General features: G+C 34.1%; 1 protein-coding gene across 4 annotated transcripts in view; it reads left to right on the top strand.

The window, feature by feature from the left end:
- AUH (AU RNA binding methylglutaconyl-CoA hydratase) overlaps positions 1-18,870 on the top strand; it is a 178,584-nt gene that overhangs the window by 143,886 nt on the left and 15,828 nt on the right. For 3 of the 4 annotated variants that reach the window (XM_031943784.1, XM_031943780.1, XM_031943774.1), the window contains one exon: positions 18,792-18,842. In XM_031943784.1, coding sequence (XP_031799644.1) covers positions 18,792-18,842 — 51 coding nt within the window. Of the gene's footprint in view, positions 1-17,844; positions 17,900-18,791; positions 18,843-18,870 lie in introns of all 4 variants that reach the window. The other variant, XR_004230380.1, reaches the window with a different exon arrangement.

Here is an 18,870-nt window from a genome sequence, read left to right as displayed (position 1 = left end):
CTATCCAGCACACCTTCTAAAATTACCCCTCTTGTTTGTGTTTATAGAAATTGTAACTGGTTCAAAACCTGATACTAAATAGAAAGCATTTAGTAGATATGGCATGGTCTACCTACCCAATGATTTAAAACATTTTTTTTATTATAGCTTTTTATTTACAAGATATATGCATTAGTAATTTTTCAGCATTGACCATTGCAAAACCTTCTGTTCCAACTTTTCCCCTCCTTCCCTCCATCCCCTGCCCTAGAAGGCAGGTAGATCAATACATGTTAAATATGTTAAAGTATATGTTAAACACTATATATATATATATATATATATATATATATACACACATATGTATATTTTATACATACCCATACAGTTATTTTGCTGCACAAGAAAAATCAGACTTAGAAATAAGGTAAAAATCATCTGAGAAGGAAATCATAAATGCAGGCGGACAAAAATAGAAGGAGTAGAAATGCTATGTTGTAGCTCACACTCATTTCTCATAGTTCTTTCACTGGGTATAGCTGGTTCTCTTCATTATTGAACAAATGGAATTGATTTGGTTCATCTCACTGTGGAAGAGAGCCAAGTCCATCAGAATTGATTATCATATAGTATTGTTATTGAAATATATAATGATCTCCTGATTCTGCTCATCTCACTCAGCATCAGTTCATATAAGTCTCTCTAGGCCTTTCTGAAATCATCCTGCTGGTCATTTCTTACAGAACAAAAATATTCCATAATATTCATATACCATAATTTACCCCACCATTCTCCAACAGATAGGCATCCATTCATTTTCCAGTTTCTAGCCACTACAAAAAGGGCTGCCACAAACATTTTTGCACATACAGGTCCCTTTCTCTTCTTTAGTATCTCTTTGGGATATAAGCCCAGTAGTAACACTGCTGGATCAAAGGTATGTACAGTTTGATAACTTTTTGAGCATAGTTCCAAATTGTTCTCCAGAATGGTTGGATGCATTTACAATTCTACCAACAATGTATCAGTGTCCTAGTTTTCCCACATCTCCTCCAACATTCAGCATTATCTTTTCCTGTCATCCTAGCCAATCTGACAAGTGTGTAGTGGTATCTCAGCGTTGTCTTAATTTGCATTTCTCTGATTAATAATGATTTGGAGCATCTTTTCATATAGCTAGAAATAGTTTCCATTTCTTCATCCAAAAATTATCTATCCATATCCTTTGACCGTTTATCAATTGGAGAATGGCTTGATTTCTTAGAAATTTGAGTCAGTTCTCGATATATTTTGGAAATGAGGCCTTTATCAGAACCTTTGACTATAAAAATGTTTTCCCAGTTTATTGCTTCCCTTCCAATCTTGTCTGCATTAGTTATATTTGTACAAAAACTTTTCAATTTGATATAATTAAAATTTTCTATTTTGTGATTAATAATGATTTCTAGTTCTTCTTTGGTCACAAATTCCTCCCTCCTCCACAGATCTGAGAGGTAAATGATCCTATGTTCTTCTAATTTATTTATATGCCTAGATCATGAAATCATTTTGACCCTATCTTGGTGTACTGTGTTAAGTGTTGGTCAATGCCTAGTTTCTGCCATACTAATTTCCAATTTTCCCAGCAGTTTTTGTCAAACAATGAATTGTTATCCCAAAAGCTGGGGTCTTTGGGTTTGTCAAACTCTAGATTATTATGGTTATGGACTATTTTATCCTGTGAACCTAACCTATTCCACTGATCAACTAGTCTATTTCTTAGCTAATGGCAAATGGTTTTGGTGATCGCTGCTTTATAATATTGTTTTAGATCTGGTACAGCTAGGCCATCTTCATTTGATTTTTTTTTTCCATTAGTTCCCTTGAAATTCTTGACTTTTTGTTCTTCCAGATGAATTTTGTTATTTTTTCTAAGTCAGTAAAATGGTTTCTTGAGAGTCTGACTGGTATAGCACTAAATAAATAGATTAGTTTAGGTAGTATTGTCATCTTTATTATATTCACTAGACCTGTCCAAGAGCATTTAATATTTTTCCAATTGGTTAGATCTGACTTTATTTGTGTGGAAAGTGTTTTTCAATTTTTCTCATATAGTTCCTGACTTTCCCTTGGCAGATAGATTCCCAAATATTTTATAGTATTGGCAGTTATTTTAAATGGAATTTCTCTTTGTATCTCTTACTGTTGGATTTTGTTGGTGATGTATAAAAATGCTGATGATTTATATGGATTTATTTTGTATCCTGCAACTTTGCTAAAGGTGTGGATTATTTCTAATAGCTTTTTAGTGGAATCTCTGGGGTTCTCTAAGTATACCATCATATCATCTGCAAAGAGTGATAATTTGGTTTCCTCGTTACCTACTCTAATTTTTTAAATCTTTTTTTCAACTCTTATTGTCGAAGCTAGCATTTCTAATATAATATTGAATAGTAGTGATGATAGTAGGCAGCTTTGTTTCACTCCTAATATTATTGGGAATGGTTCCAGTTTATCCCCATTACATACGTTGCTTACTGACGGTTTTAAATAGATGCTCCTGACTATTTTAAAGAAAAGTCCATTTATTCCTATACTCTCAAGAGTTTTTAATAGGAATGGATGTTGGATTTTATCAAATGCTTTTTCTGCATCTATTGAGATGATCATATGGTTTTTGTTAATTTGGTTATTAATATGGCCAATTATACTGATAGTTTTCCTAATATTGAACCAGCCCTGCATTCCTGGTATAAATCCTATTTGGCCATGGTATATTATCCTGGGGATGATTTTCTGTAGTCGTTTTGCTAATATTTTATTTAAGATTTTTGCATCAATATTTATTAGGGAGATTGGTCTATAATTTTCTTTCTCTGTTTTCATCCTACCTGGTTTAAGTATCAGTACCATATCTGTGTCATAAAAGGAATTTGGTAGGAGTCCTTCATTCCCTATCTTTTCAAATAGTTTATGTAGCATTGAAGTTAATAATTGTTCTTTAAATGTTTGGTAGAATTCACATGTAAATCATCTGGTCCTGGGAATTTTTTCTTAGGGAGTTGATTAATAGCTTGTTCTATTTCTTTTTCTAAAATGGGACTATTTAAACAATTTACTTCGTCCTGTGTTAATCTGGGAAGCATGTATTTTTAAAGGTAGTCATCCATTTCACTTAGATTATCAAATTTATTGGCATAAAGTTGGTCAAAATAACTCGTAATTATTGCTCTAACTTCCTCTTTATTGGTGGAAAGTTCTCCCTTTTCATTTTTAAGACTAACAATTTGATTTTCCTCTTTTCTTTTTCTAATCAAATTTACCAAAGGTTTATCTATTTTGTTTTGTTTTTTTTTCATAAAATCAACTTTTAGTTTTATTTATTAATTCAATAGTTTTTTTATTTTCAATTTTATTAATTTCTAATTTTAATTTTAGAATTTCAAGTTTAGTATTTGATTGGGGTTTTTTAATTTGCTCTTTTTTTAGCTTTTTAAGTTGCAAGCCCAATTCATTGATCTTCTCTTTCTCTATTTTATTCAAGTAAGCCTCTAGAGATATAAAATTTCCCTTTATTACTGCTTTGGCTGCATCCCACGAATTTTGGTATATTGTCTCATTATTGTCATTTTCTTTGGTGAAATTATTAATTGTGTCTATGATTTGCTGTTTCACCCATTCATTCTTTAGAGTGAGATTATTTAGTTTACAATTACTTTTTGGTCTATTTACCCCTTGCTTTTTGTTGAATATAGTTTTTTATTGCATTGTGAGGAATGCATTTACAATTTCTGCCTTCCTGCATTTAATTTTGAGGTCTTTATGTCCTAATATATGGTCAGGTTTTATATATATATATTTTTTTTTTCATGAACTCCTGAGAAGAAAGTGGACTCCTTTCTGTCTCCATTCAGTTTTCTCCAAAGATTTATCATACCTAACTTTTCTAATATTCTATTTACCTCTTTAACTTCTTTCTTATTTGTTTTGTGGTTTGATATATCTAATTGTGAAAGTGCAAGATTGAGATCTCCCACTATTATAGTTGTGCTTCTTGTAACTCTCTTTACTTCTTCTTTAGGAATTTAGATACTATACCACTTGGTGCAGATATATTTAGTATTGATATTGCTTCATTGTCTATGCTGCCCTTTAGCAAGGTATAGTTTCCTTCCTTATCTCTTTTAATTAGATCAATGTTTGCCTTTGCTTGATCTGAGATAAGGATGGCTACCTCTGCGTTTTTTAATTCACCTGAAGCATAATAGATTCTGCTCCAGCCTTTTATCTTTATTCTGTATGTTTCACCCTGCTTTAAATATGTTTCCTGTAAATAACACATTGTGGGATTCTGGCTTTTGATCCAATGTGCTATCCGCCTCTGCTTCGTGGGAAAGTTCATCCCATTCACATTTATGGTTAAAACTACTAATTCTGTATTTCCTGCTATCTTATTATCCCTAGATTATACTTTTCTTTTTCTTTCTCCCCTTACCGCCCTCCCCAGTATTAAACTTATGGGCACCAAGCCATTCTCCAATTGAAAAATGGTCAAAGGATATGAACAGACAATTCTCAGATGAAGAATTTGAAACTATTTCTAGTCATATGAAAAGATGCTCCAAGTCATTATTAATCAGAGAAATGCAAATTAAGACAACTCTAAAATACCACTACACACCTGTCAGATTGGCTAAGATGACAGGAAAAAATAATGATGATTGTTGGAGGGGATGTGGGAAAACTGGGACATTGATGCATTGTTGGTGGAGTTGTGAACGAATCCAACCATTTTGGAGAGTCGTTTGGAACTATGTTCAAAAAGTTATCAAGCTGTGCATACCCTTTGATCCAGCAGTGTTACTACTGGGCTTATATCCCAAAGAGATTATAAAGAAGGGAAAGGGACCTGTATGTGCACGAATGTTTGTGGCAGCCCTTTTTGTAGTGGCTAGAAACTGGAAACTGAATGGATGTCCATCAGTTGGAGAATGGCTGAATAAATTGTGGTATATGAAATATTATGGAATATTACTGTTCTGTAAGAAATGACCAACAGGATGATTTCAGAAAGGCCTGGAGAGACTTACACGAACTGATGCTGAGTGAAATGAGCAGGACCAGGAGATCATTATATACTTCAACAACAATACTATATGATGACCAGTTCTGATGGACCTGACCATCCTCAGCAACGAGATCAACCAAATCATTTCCAATGGAGCAGTAATGAACTGAACCAGCTATGACCAGAGAAAGAACTCTAGGAGATGACTAAAAACCATTACATTGAATTCCCAATCCCTATATTTATGCCCACCTGCATTTTTGATTTCCTTCACAAGCTAATTGTACAATATTTCCGAGTCTGATTCTTTTTGTACAGCAAAATAACGTTTTGGTCATGTATACTTATTGTGTATCTAATGTATTTAACATCTACTGGTCATCCTGCCATTTGGGGGAGGGGGTGGGGGGTAAGAGGTGAAAAATTGGAACAAGAGGTTTGGCAATTGTTAATGCAGTAAAGTTACCCATGCATATAACCGGTAAATAAAAGGGTATTAAATAAAAATAAATAAATAAAAATTAAGAAAAAAAAAAGAAAAAAAAATAAACTTATGGGCACCACTTGCTTCATGAATCTCTCCCTCTTTAGGATCTCCTCCCCTTTGAGTTCCTCCCCTTTTCTTATACCTTTCCCTTATTTTTTTTTTCTATATTCCTTTCTATTTAGCCTACTCAATTTCTTTTCCCTCTTCCTCTCCCACTTTTTAATGAGCTGAAAGTAGTTTTTTGTAAACCAGATATGTCTAATATTTTCTCTTTGAGCAAATCTGATGAGAATAAGATTCACACAATGTTCCTCCCCCTCCCTTAATTCCCTCAGATATAATAGGTTTTCTTTGCCTGTTCGTGAGATGTAATTTCTCTCTTTTTACCTCCATTTTTCCCTTTTTCTCATACAATCCTCTTTCCACTTCTAATTCCTTTTTTTAATATTATAATAGTAAAATCAAATTATACACGTGCTCTTTATGTGTACCCATAACAGAAATACAGCTCTCAAGAATTCTTTTTGTCTTTTTATGCTTCTCTTGAGTCCTATATTTGGAGATCAAATTTTTTGTTTAGTTCTGTTTTTTTTTCACTAGGAATAAATGGAATTCACCTCTTTCAATGAGTGTCTATCTTCTTCCCTGGAAGAAAATGCTCAGCTTAGCTGGGTAGTTTATTCTTGGATGCATTCTAAATTCTTTTGCCTTTCAGAATATCAGATTCTAGGCTCTTTGATCCTGTAATGTGGATCCTGAATGATCCTTATTGTGTCTCCTCGGTATTTGAATTGTTTTTTTCTGGCTGCTAGTAATATTTTTTCTTTAGTCTGATAGTTCTTAAATTTAGCCACGGTATTCCTTGGAATTTTTATTTTGGGGTCTCTTTCAGAAAGTGTTCGATGAATTCTTTCAATGCCTATTTTGCCTTCTGATTCTATTACATTTGAGCAGTTCTGTTTGATCATTTCCTGTAAAATAGTGTCTAGACTCTTTTTTTCATCATGATTTTCAGGGAGCCCAATAACCCTCAGATTATCTCTCCTAGATCTATTTTCAGGTCTGTTGTTTTTCCAAGTAGATATTTAACTTTTTTTCTATTTTTTCATTTTTTTGGTTTTGCTTGATTGATTCTTTATGTCTCAATGAATCATTCATTTCCATTTGTTCAGTTCTGATTTTTAATGAGTTATTTTCTTCATTATCTTTTTTTACTTCTTTTTGTGTATGCCCAATTGAGTTTTTAAATGAGTTGTTTTGCTCTATGGAATTTTTTTCCATTTCACTAATTTTTTTTTAATGAGTTATTTTCTTTTTCTAATTCACAAATCCTACCTTCCTGGTAGTTCTTTATCTTTTCCAATTCACAAATTCCGTTTCCCTGGGGACTTCTTTACCTTTTCCAATTCACGTTTCAGGAAGTTGTTTTCTTTCTCCACTTTATCAAATCTTTCTTTTAATGTTTTATGCCTTTTCCATACTCTCTTGTAAAGCTTCTCTTTCCTTTTCCCATTTTTCTTCCAGCTCTCTTTTAAGATCTTCTATAATTTCTTCTTGGAGAGCCCTTTGTGATGGGAACCAGGTTATATTCCCCTTTGTCATTTATTTTCTGGAGACTGTCTGTTATTACTCTCCTCAGGGTTGGAAATCTGCTTTCTTTCTGTATAGAAGCTATTTATAGTTAGAGGTCACTTTGCTTTTTTACTCATTTTTTAAAATAAGCCCTTGGAGATTGCCTTTAGGGTAAGGAGGTTCATAGCTTCCTCTACAGAACAGGGACAGATGGGCAATAGTTGTTCTGTGAGTGGGCTGGAAGAGCAACTGAGCTGTGGAAGTTTGATTGCCCTGGGTAGAGCCCCACAGAGGAAGTGCCACTGCCCTGGAAAGAGTGCCACTGCCCTGGAAAGAGTGCCACTGCACAGAAGTGTGATTGCCTTGGGAGGAACCCTGTGCAGCTAAGTACCACTGACCTTGGAAGAGCCCCGAGCTGTGGAATGCGGCTGCGCTGTGGTCATGCTGAGTCACCCTTGGTGCTGGGTGGTGTGGCCAGGTCCTGTGAAACTCTGGCGTTTTGGGGTACATTCTACCTTTGGCAGTTGTGTAACTTCTCTGCTGATTTACTGCTTTGCAACCAAAGCAGAGCTGTCAACCTGTGGTAGAGTCCTCCCTGCAACTTCTCCACCCGAGGAGACTGTACCCCATCCCCGGTCCACTCAGTGTGTGCTAGCCTCCGTGTTCTGCCTCCCTGCCTTCACTGACCTCCTCCCGTCTGATCAAGACAGACCTTTTCTCATGATCTTCCAAGTTATCTTCAGTTGGTAATTTGTTGTACTCCCAATATTCACAGATTCTACCAGTCAAGCACTATTTCAGTGGTTGAATTTCGTAATCAGTAATGAAGGTAGAAGGGAGCTCAGAATGAAGTGGATGTTCTCTCTGCCAACTTTGCTCTGTCCCCCTTCCCCTTCTATCCCCATGATGTTTCAAAGCTGATTGTTTCCAGCCTTGTATATTACTTCATTTCTATCTCTGAGAAAGAAGTATCCTCCTTCCTTGACAAATCATATCCTTCCTCATTCTTTCTGGAGCTTTTCTCCTCCATTTATCCCCTTTCATCTTATTTTGCTCCTATTAATAAGAAATCTTCAGAGCTTTCCTACCAACTAACGAATAAAGTCCATATCTTTAGATTGGTGTACAAAGCTCTCCATAATTAATTTCAACCTACTTTTCTAGTTTTTTCTTACTACTTCTCACATGTGTTTTGGCTACAGCAAAAATAGACTTATTAGCTATTCCCTGCATATTCTACTTGTTTTTCTATTTATGTATTTTCTCTTAATGTTTTTCCTTCATCTTGAATGACAACCATAGATAATTATATGTAATGTTTTAAAATTTTCAAAGTGTTTTTGTTAAACTATTTCTTTTGAACCTCACCAATCCTGTGAGGTAGAAAACTTTTTGTGGAGGAATTGAAGGTTGTTCATACCATATTTGAGTGAAGAAACATACTGCCTCGTTGAGTCTACTTACTCAGGTAACAAGCATTTATTAAGTACTGGCACTACACTAAATTCTAGGAATATAAGTATAAGCAGAAAGACAGTTTCTGCTCTTAAAGAGCTTACATTTTAATGTTGGAAGATAATACATAAAGAGGATTGAAGGTAAAGATACTCAGTTCAGAAGGTTGGTTGAGAGTGTACTGGGGCAATGAGGCAGCAGTGTAGTTCAGAGAGAGATGAAGACTTCTTTGCCCTAGCTCTCCTCCTTAAATTGGAGTTTATGGGAGGAAACATTCTATAAGGAAAGGAAGACTCTACTAGATTCCTTTGGAACTTGAGCCAGCTTTGGTTGGCATACAATTATAATAAATCTTTGCCCTTAATTTGGGGGGTAGGAAGGAGGCCTCAAGGAATAAAGTACTTTCAATAAAAGAAGTAGTCCAGAAATGAAGATAATTTCTAGAATAAAGAGGTTTCCATGTCATAATAATGAAAGATCTGGGGAGATTAATTAGCCTCGAGAGGAATGTCATAAAGAGTTGCTTGGGAAAAAGAATTAATGACTTACTTGTCCAGAGTCTCAGAATCCCACATCAGAGTTTATGATTAAAAGAAATTAAATTCCAAGTGTTGCTGACTCTGGATTTTTTAGTCTCGTGTCACCTTTTTTTGGGGGGGGAGGGTGACAGGCGTAAATACTACTACAATACTATTATTCACATTTTACAAATGAAGAAACAGACTCAAAAAGGTTAAAACTGATGGTCATATAGCTGATAAATGTTGGGGGTAGAATTTTAACCTACAGCTCAAACTTGATCATTCTATATATACTATGCCATCTTAATGGACAGTCTTCAATTACATCTTATTGTCTTAATGGATTGTCTTCAATTACATCTTATCCTCTTAAAAATACTGTCCTTTAATGGCCCAACTTAAAAGTTACACCCGCTATGAAGATTTGAACACTTGGAACACTTAATGCCACATGCTTTTTCTCTCTAACTATATTGTATTGAATTCAAAAGATTAATGTCTTATAATTTTTCATTATATAAACATTTGAGTGAAAATGTAATTATAATTTATATGTGTTTATTATATTTTTATATAAAAGAATTTAATTTTTCATTATTTTAATGAAAAATAAATGAATGAAATGAGAATACCACTCTTTCCCATTTTCAAATGTTTCTTCTTCAATAACATGAAAATAGAGGGGAAAAAAAGAGAAGACTTCAAACCTTTTTTTTTTTTTTTTTGTTACTGCAAAAGGAAAAATAATAGTATAACCTCATGGTACTTTAGAAATTTACCAGTTTTTAACATCACTTTGAAGTGTTGACCAACATATCCTCATAGTTGAAATATAGCTATAATGATTCTAATACATGGTGTTGCTTTTATCACAGCCTTCAAAGGTATATATGGTTATAACTGTAGGAGTTATAAATACCATGACAAATGGATGAATTATTTGGAAATTAAAAGATATCTAAAAATGATTTTACTGAAGTTTATTATGATTAATAAGTTCCCCTTATGAAAATATTTGAAATTCCTTCAAAATTCCAATCTTGAGAAAAATCAGTACAGTACAAGCAAAATCCCTAATGAGACATTTAAATGACATGAGGGTGGGATTTATCATATTATGTTCACATTACAAAAAGATTTACTATAAGTTTCTTTTAATGATCACTCAGTGCATTTCAGATAAAAATCTGCATTACGCAGTTTTCCAAGAACATTCTACAAAGTTAATTACATCTGTCTTAATATAAAATATTGATTAATAGCTCTCATTATCTTCCATACTCAAACAGTTTTTCTGCTCCTCCTTTTAAATCTTTATTTTTGGAAGAACATCAAGAAGGCCAGTATTATAGAATTGCAGAATATGTGTGTGTGGGAGTGGGGTGGAGTGGGGTGGTGGTAAGGTGTAAAAAGATTGGAAATTAAGAAGGGTTCAGGTTATGAAAGTCTTTAAAAGCCTACCATCCACAAATATATAGAATAAATCCCTCTTCCAAATGGACACCCTCTATAACAGTATTAGGTCTATTTCATGAGTATATATCACACTGTTTTATGCCTTGAAAGATTTTAGTAATTAGAAGATAGTTGTACTCTTTTAGAATACTCTTTCAAACTTTCAGAGAATCTTATATGTTTTTAACATTTTCACGGGAAATACTTTATTGAAGGAGAATCTTTAAGGCATCTCACTTTACCAGATCAAATACTTTTGTAACTCTAAAGATGTATGGTTTGTTAATAGCTTTCCATTTGCAAAGGCCCATCTATTTCTTTCTCATACCTTCAAAAGTCATATACAAAATATTTTTATGCACAATTTGTAGAAGTGGGAAAATAGGCATATGAAGTAGTAGTTATTGGGATATAGATGTATGTGTGTGTGTTTACATTTATCTGTGACTATGTATATATAAATATATAAGAATTATGTATATATATGTATATGTAATCAAAGAGAGAGAAAGAAAAAGAGAGAGAGACTCAAAGACTTTTTTTTTTTTTTAAATAACATTAAGGTGATTTTCCCAGGTATTTTCATCTTCTGATCCTTCATATATTTTGACAGTTTGCCTCAACCAAAAAAATCTTTAAATTTAAATTATACAAATTAAAAATTCAGCTTTTTCTTCCCATCTCTGTTTTCTTATTGGTATTCTTACTTTCTTATACTAAAAAGAAAACTGATATTAAAATCTAAATGTGGTAGTTCCATTGTTTTTTGTGATGAAAACTTTGTAATAAAAATCTTTATAGATTTGTTCCACCTTTCATCTGTTGCCCTTATAGATTAATCTAAGGATTAAATTGAATCCTCAGAATAATTTAATTATTTCTCTCTCTGAACTTTCTGCAAAGTTGTTTTTTCTCTTTATAACTGCTTGTTCTTTTTAAGACTCTTTTGTTCATAATCTTCACATAAAACATTTCAGAGTTGGAAATAAATTTATTGGTATCAAAAAATCCCATTTAAAACATATCTGATAAGTGGTTATATCTAGCCTTTGCTCAAAGATTTCCAGTGATGAGAGAATCCATAACTTCATGAAGCAATTTATTGTATTTTTGAATAATTAAAATTTTCTTTTCTTTTCTTTTCTTTTTTTTGCTGAGGCAATTGGGGTTAAGTGACTTGCCAATCACACAGCTAGGAAATATTAAGTGTCTGAGGCCGAATTTGAATTCAAGTCCTCCTGACATCAGGGCTGGTACTTTATCCACTGCGCCACCTAGCTACCTGAATTCATTTTTTTTAAAGAAGTTTTTTTCCTTAAAGGAAGCCTAACAATTTTTCTCTAAAAGATTTTCTGAATTAAGTTTATATTCTAAACAGTTGTTACCTTTGTCTGCTGTGATTTTCTACTTGGCTAGGAAATAAAACATTTGCCAGAGCAACCAATTTCTAGAATCATTGTTTTCCTCATTGTGGTCATCAATTTATATCAATTGAATTCTTTAAAAAGTGGTGATAATCTCTATTGATGTCCATTCTTTGATATATCTCACTTTTTTTTTTTGGCATTAAAAGCTTGTTAAATAGATCCATTTGGAGTTGATATTTATCTTCTCATTTGGAATTGATTTTAATATTGGCTCCAGAAGATCAGTGAGCTAATAAAGACAAACAACTAACTTTAAAATGATGCTCATATCATTAGTCATTTACTACTTATTGTATTTTAATATAAGTAATTTTATTTTTATTAAGCTACTTTATGCTCATCAACTCCTGTGCCTTATAGAATTTCTCTACTCCTATATTTTCTTCAATAAATATTGTCGTTTAAACTGCAGTTATCATCATGGAAGCTTTCTTTTGCCTAAATTTGTTATGAGCCCCGCACAAAAGATGACCAAATGTGCCATAAAATATAATTTCTTTTTGCCTTTGGTTGCATGATGAAACCTAGTATGCCAATTCTTTTGTTTTCCTTTATAAGGAAAGGGTAAGATATTCTTCCATTTAATTTCCTTGTGAATACTGGTTCAATTTATGTTAAAAATGTCAATTTATATTCAGTGTCAACTGTAATACGTTCATTTGTTTATAACTAAAAAAAAATCTCATTTAAAAATATGAACAAATACATTTATAGACAATCTAATAATTATATAATTCTTACAATTATCCCCATTTTTTGCCATTTTGAAACTACAGAAAGTAAAGGGGTGTTTTCAGATTTAGGCTGTTTTGTAGTTTTCTTTGTTTTCTGAAAAGTTGCCTTGCAAGACTTGTGTTCCATGAAAGACTAAATTAAAAAAAAAAAAAGACTTTGGAAATTTTATAAATTTATAAAGAAGATTGTATTTATGAATATTACCAAATAAAATTTGAGATGGAATATGGAAAACCTATAGTTCATTTTTTATGATTATTCTTTTAAATAATAGAAAAAAACTTTTTTAACATGGGATTATTCATCTATTTTATTTCTATTTTGATTGAAAGTGTTTAAAAGTTCTCAATTTACTCCTGAGAAGAGAGAAGAATATATAAGAAGTTCAGGTTTACTTATGATGGAAATTAAATTAGGCATGATTTCAAGGTACATTTTTTTAAAAGCTTTTATGTTTTGTAAACAAAAATATTTTACTATAAAGTGTTGGAATTTTTACAAAGTGTTAAGTCATTAGAGTTGATAGAGACAATATCTTTCTAATTTAGCGTGGTTCAGTATGATTGATTTGATCTTACAAGGAGATGTTATGGACCAGAACTTGAAACAGGGTTCTAAGTACAACTGATAGAAACAATGCTTGTGTTCACACCTTTATAAGCAAGAAGTATTTAAGTACTCATTGGAGTTCACACGTTTGGGAGATTTCAGGGTTTAATATGAGATATCCGAATTCACACCTTAGGAGGTTGTTTTAAAAGAAAAAAAAGGAGGGGGGGGGGGGGGGGGGGGGGGGGGGGGGGGATGAGTTGAAAACACTAAGAGAAGAGTTCAGCTGAATTAGATTGGAGAAGGGAGCATCAGTTCAGTTGAGGAGAGGCACTCTCTCAGAGGCACAACCAGATTCAGCACTCTGGGAGATTGAGGGCCAGAAGCTCTCTCTCGGAGGCAAGAGAGATTCATTCCATCTGGAGGCTGCAGAAAGCAAAGGCAAAGGACAAAGCTGCAAGAGCTCTTAGAACCAAGGAGAGAGAGCAGAGGTAGAAGCAAGGGACAATCTGCAAGAGCTCTTGAAACCAAGCAGAGAGATAGGCCTCTGAGCTAACCGGGCCCAAGGAAAGAGACAAGACTTGGAAGGAGAAAATAAATGTTTGCATTTTATCAGCTGGCTGCATTTTGGGTGATATTTACTTATAACTAAAACTAAGGCTGCCTCCAGAAAACCTCCCCGAGAAACCTGCTTTCTCCCAGAGAGAACCATCATCTTTTAAAGAAAAAGAACACCACATTTGGTCACAAAACACCAAAGGAAATAGAAAATCAAATCAGATTAGCGGAGTTTCTAAAGGGGCTCACTTGAAACAAATATGAAACAAGGTGTACATAAATCCATCAATATGGGAGGCATTGCACATAGCAATATAACACAGGCTAGTAGTAATATAACAAATAATATGAATCAACATGAGAATTTATACATGTCCATAAATCCTAGAAATAGAAATAGTCCAAAAGGAATCCATTGTCCATTAGTTCATGTGCCAAGAATCCAATAATTCCTGTAAGCTCTGAAGTACTGCAATAGTTTCATCAATAATTTTTCATCTCAAGAAATTCAATGATTCTTGCTGGTTTTCAAGAACTGAAAGACTCTCATCTTGTGTTAGAAAATCCAATGATTCATGAAGATTTTAAAGTTCCTTGAACAGGCTCATTGTCAGCCATACTCTTTCAGTGTCAGATGTTTCTTAAATCTTCTACTTTGTTTTGAAGAACTTGAAACAGTCTCATCTTGTGTTAGAAATCCAATGATTCCTGAAGATTTTGAAGTTATTTTAACAGTCTCATTGTCAGCCATGCTCCTTCAGTGTCAGAGGTTTCTTAAATCTTCTCCTTTGTTTTGAGGTTTTTCTCTTTTTCTATTTCTCTCTTATGGACAAGGCGAATATGGCTCGTTGGCACCCATCTGATTCCTTGTCCACCTGTGGAGAAACAAGCAAACCCTCTCCCCCAATCAGTTAACCTATCTAATTTCCTTCTATTTACCACTTTGGGGATTTTTCCTCATCATCTGACCAATTACATTGGAGCTGTTTGCACTGGACACTGCCATGTTGGGTTAAAAGGCCTATATTCCCCCCAGTTGTCTGTTTGCACTGAATACTGCCCTGTTTGGTTAAAAGGCCTGTATTCTCGCCCAACTGTAATCCTGATTGCTTTTCTGTTGAATAATGACATCAGAGTCCTGAATTTCTAAAGACTCTCTGGGTGTGACCTCAGCTGCTATCATGACCCATCTGTCTTTTGATGGATACTTTGGAGCTGGGCCCTGCCTCTCATTTCTCTGGGTCAGTCAACATCCAGAGGCCCAGTGAAAGCCTCGATTACATTTTGGACATGGGGTTTTGGGTTTTCTCTCACCCTGTCTTCTCATTCTTTCTCCATATCTACATTGAAAATGTCCAACTTTTCCACACTGAAAACATCTACGAGTTTCACTAGAAGTCTCTTGCCAAGAGGGACCCTGTCTTCCCATGTTCATCATAGTTTGGGTATAATAAGCATTTGTGCCCACTGTGGCACAGCGCCTTATAATCTCCTCTAAAGGAGCATCTTTGTCTAGTCCCCATATAATTCTTTTGAAAACCTCATGGGCATTTTCCTTAGTCAGGTATCTGGTCATTATTTCTGTGGCAGAATTATCTCCAATGGTTCTTATTACAGCTGTTTGCAAACATCCCACAAAATCAGCAAAAGGTTCATTGGGACCTTGCTCTATTTTTGTAAAAGCTTTACTTCCATCTTTCTGTCCAGGGAGAGAATTCCAAGCTTTTATTGCAGCCTTAGAAATTTTCTCATATACTGTTATGGGATAATAAATCTGTTCTGAATTCTCTCCATACTGACCTTCACCAGCTAGTTGGTCAAAAGCTATTTGTACATTAGCTCCTGTTTGCCTATTGTGTTGGGCTTGAATCCTACATAATTCATGAAAGTCTGAAAGCCACAACAAATTTTGTCCAGGTTCTAAACATATCTTTGCTATGGATTTCCAATCATTCGGGGTTAAGATTTCATAAGACAGATTATCTAGTAACATCTTCACATAAGAGGATGTAGCCCCATAAAGAGTGCAACCCTTTTTCAAATCTTTAATTTTTTCCAAATTAAAAGGAGTATGTTTTCTCTCCTTTTGACCTGAAGAGTCCAGCTTTTCAATCACAGGATATGCATTTATAAAATCAGCTATATCTTCTCCTTCATTTTTTGACTTAATTAATGCCTCTTCTAATCTTATCATATTCTGCCTCACAGGAGAAGCTGACTGTGTTTCTGCCTCTCTCCCTCCCCCTTCTTCCTCCACCCATGAAGGGTTAATTGAGGGGGGAGGGTCATGAGATGAGGAATGATCTAATTCCTCCTGCTGTGAAGTATCATACTCAGAATTGTACTTAACTACATTCTTTTCTCCTAGTTTATAGCTGGCATTTCTCCCTGCTGCACTTTCATTTTCTTCATTCTAACACTTATATAACTTCTTATAGCCAGTTGTATTAAATTATATGCATTAATTATGTCTTTGGATATTGAGTCAGGTCCATTTTTATTATAAAAAAGATCCTCTCTTTCTAATTTCCATTGCATTGAGTTTGAATTAGATCTGTAGTATTCACCCAGTTTTTCTCCTATTAATTTCCACTCATCTAAATCCAATTCCTTTTCCATAGAGAACCAAGGACATATGTACTTAACAGTTCCTAAAAGTTCAGTGATCTGCTCCACAATTATAATCAAACCTTGGCTTTCTATAACTTTGACAATGCTCTCTAAATATTTTCCTTAAACAGAAACAGAAAGCTGTTTTCTAAACATCTGTCCCATCTTGGCTGAAATTCTACTTTAACTTTTTTTAGTAAAATTTCTTTGTTGTACTGACCCTAATTTCTGGGTTGAGGAGACTTTTCCACTGGATCAGGATCACACACTTTTCTACTGAAATCAGGATTGGAGGCTTTTCCACTGAAATCCACTGAGGGGCCTATCAGTCCCTCATTCAGGGCGCCAAAATGTGGTGTTCTTTTTCTTTAAAAGATGATGGTTCTCTCTGGGAGAAAGCAGGTTTCTCGGGGAGGTTTTCTGAAGGCAGCCTTAGTTTTAGTTATAAGTAAATATCACCCAAAATGCAGCCAGCTGATAAAATGCAAACATTTATTTTCTCCTTCCAAGTCTTGTCTCTTTCCTTGGGCCCGGTTAGCTCAGAGGCCTATCTCTCTGCTTGGTTTCAAGAGCTCTTGCAGATTGTCCCTTGCTTCTACCTCTGCTCTCTCTCCTTGGTTCTAAGAGCTCTTGCAGCTTTGTCCTTTGCCTTTGCTTTCTGCAGCCTCCAGATGGAATGAATCTCTCTTGCCTCCGAGAGAGAGCTTCTGGCCCTCAATCTCCCAGAGTGCTGAATCTGGTTGTGCCTCTGAGAGAGTGCCTCTCCTCAACTGAACTGATGCTCCCTTCTCCAATCTAATTCAGCTGAACTCTTCTCTTAGTGTTTTCAACTCATCCCCCAAGAGCCTCTGTCTGTTTCTTATATAGGATCTCTTCTGAGAGAGAGGGATTGTGTGTTTCTCCCAAAGTGCTCTCTGGACTTGAAAGTTTTAAGGGAGGTGTGAATTCGGATATCTCATATTAAACCCTGAAATCTCCCAAACATGTGAACTCCAATGAGTACTTAAATACTTCTTGCTTATAAAGGTGTGAACACAAGCATTGTTTCTATCAGTTGTACTTAGTACCTTGTTTCAAGTTCTGGTCCATAACATCTCCTTGTAAGATCAAATCAATCATACTGAACCATGCTAAATTAGATAATTATTGTCTCTATCAACTCTAATGACTTAACACTTTGTAAAGATTCCAACAATAAAGATTTGAAAGCTTTGCTGATGACATAAGGAAAGGATGATCAAAGGAAATAAAAATTATTTTCCTTTTGTTTTGTACTAAAATAAGAATATATAATGATTAAACCATTCCAGGAAAAGTCATTTGAGTTACTAATATCTTTAGTTTGTATCTCTTTTAAATCATAAATCCCATTCATAAGAACTATATTTAACAGAGACCAATGCAAGTTGTAACCAACTTGTAACTACAACCAAGAATCTGATTTTGCAGGTGTGGGAATTCTCTCCATCTAATGCAGAATAGCACGTCATCTCTAAATTGTTAGGTAAGTCTTAGTTGTCAGAATGAAGTTCAGAAGATTAAAGGATTTGCCCTAGTCAGAGGTGGAATTTGAATGTTGGTGGCCTTCCCAAATCTGCTTCTTATCCAAATAATATTGCAACCAGAAATAAGCTTTGAAAAAAATTGTTTTAGGTATTTGATATTTTAAGAGAATATAATTAGTACAACATCTAACAAATGATTAAGACGACTTTCTAGAAGGCAAAAATGCCTTCTTTTCTAGTGAATTTTTTAAAAGTTCACAAAAAATGAGTAGACCACTAGTTATTTGATCATTTATAAACAATCTTTTTAACCTAGTAGAGAAAAATGAACACACATGGGGCAATTCCCAAGGGCAAATTATATTTACATAATAAGTTAGCAAATTTCATTTTCTTAAAGAGTATAGTAATACTCTTAGTGCATACCCAACCATTCTCCATTTTTTACTCTTACTAACTTATTTATGTCAGGACAATATGTGGTGATAGTATTTATTTTTATTAATATACCTAATTTAATGTATTCATGATAATAGGAAAAATGCGAAATAAAACTGAGTTATTACTGTTTCAGTGACGTATGCCTACATTCCATCTCCTTTCTAAATTTTTATTGGAACCATTTTTTTTTTTTAATATAGCAATAAGATTACATCTAAATTCTACCCTAAGATTTGGATCTGTGTTTGTTTTTGTTTTTTGTTTTTAATTAGACCCTTGTGCATATTAAAAATCAAAGAAATCTATAATCTCCTTATAGCACCTTAAAGGTATTATTGTTGAGTGTGACTTAGATTTGATTAAAGGGAGTTCTGCCTTATACTAGGAATGCAACAGAATCATTACATAAATATGCATCCAAAATTTCTTTTTCTTTCTTATGAATTTTAGGGACCTGTAGCAATGAGAGTGGCAAAACTAGCCATCAATCAAGGCATGGAGGTAAGTTCATTGTAATCTTTGTTGTTAT

This window comes from Sarcophilus harrisii, chromosome 1 (assembly GCF_902635505.1).
Source record: "Sarcophilus harrisii chromosome 1, mSarHar1.11, whole genome shotgun sequence".
In the NCBI taxonomy this organism is placed as follows: Eukaryota; Metazoa; Chordata; class Mammalia; order Dasyuromorphia; family Dasyuridae; genus Sarcophilus; species Sarcophilus harrisii.
Note: the sequence above shows the minus strand (reverse complement) of the source record. Positions and strands in the feature narration are given on the sequence as shown.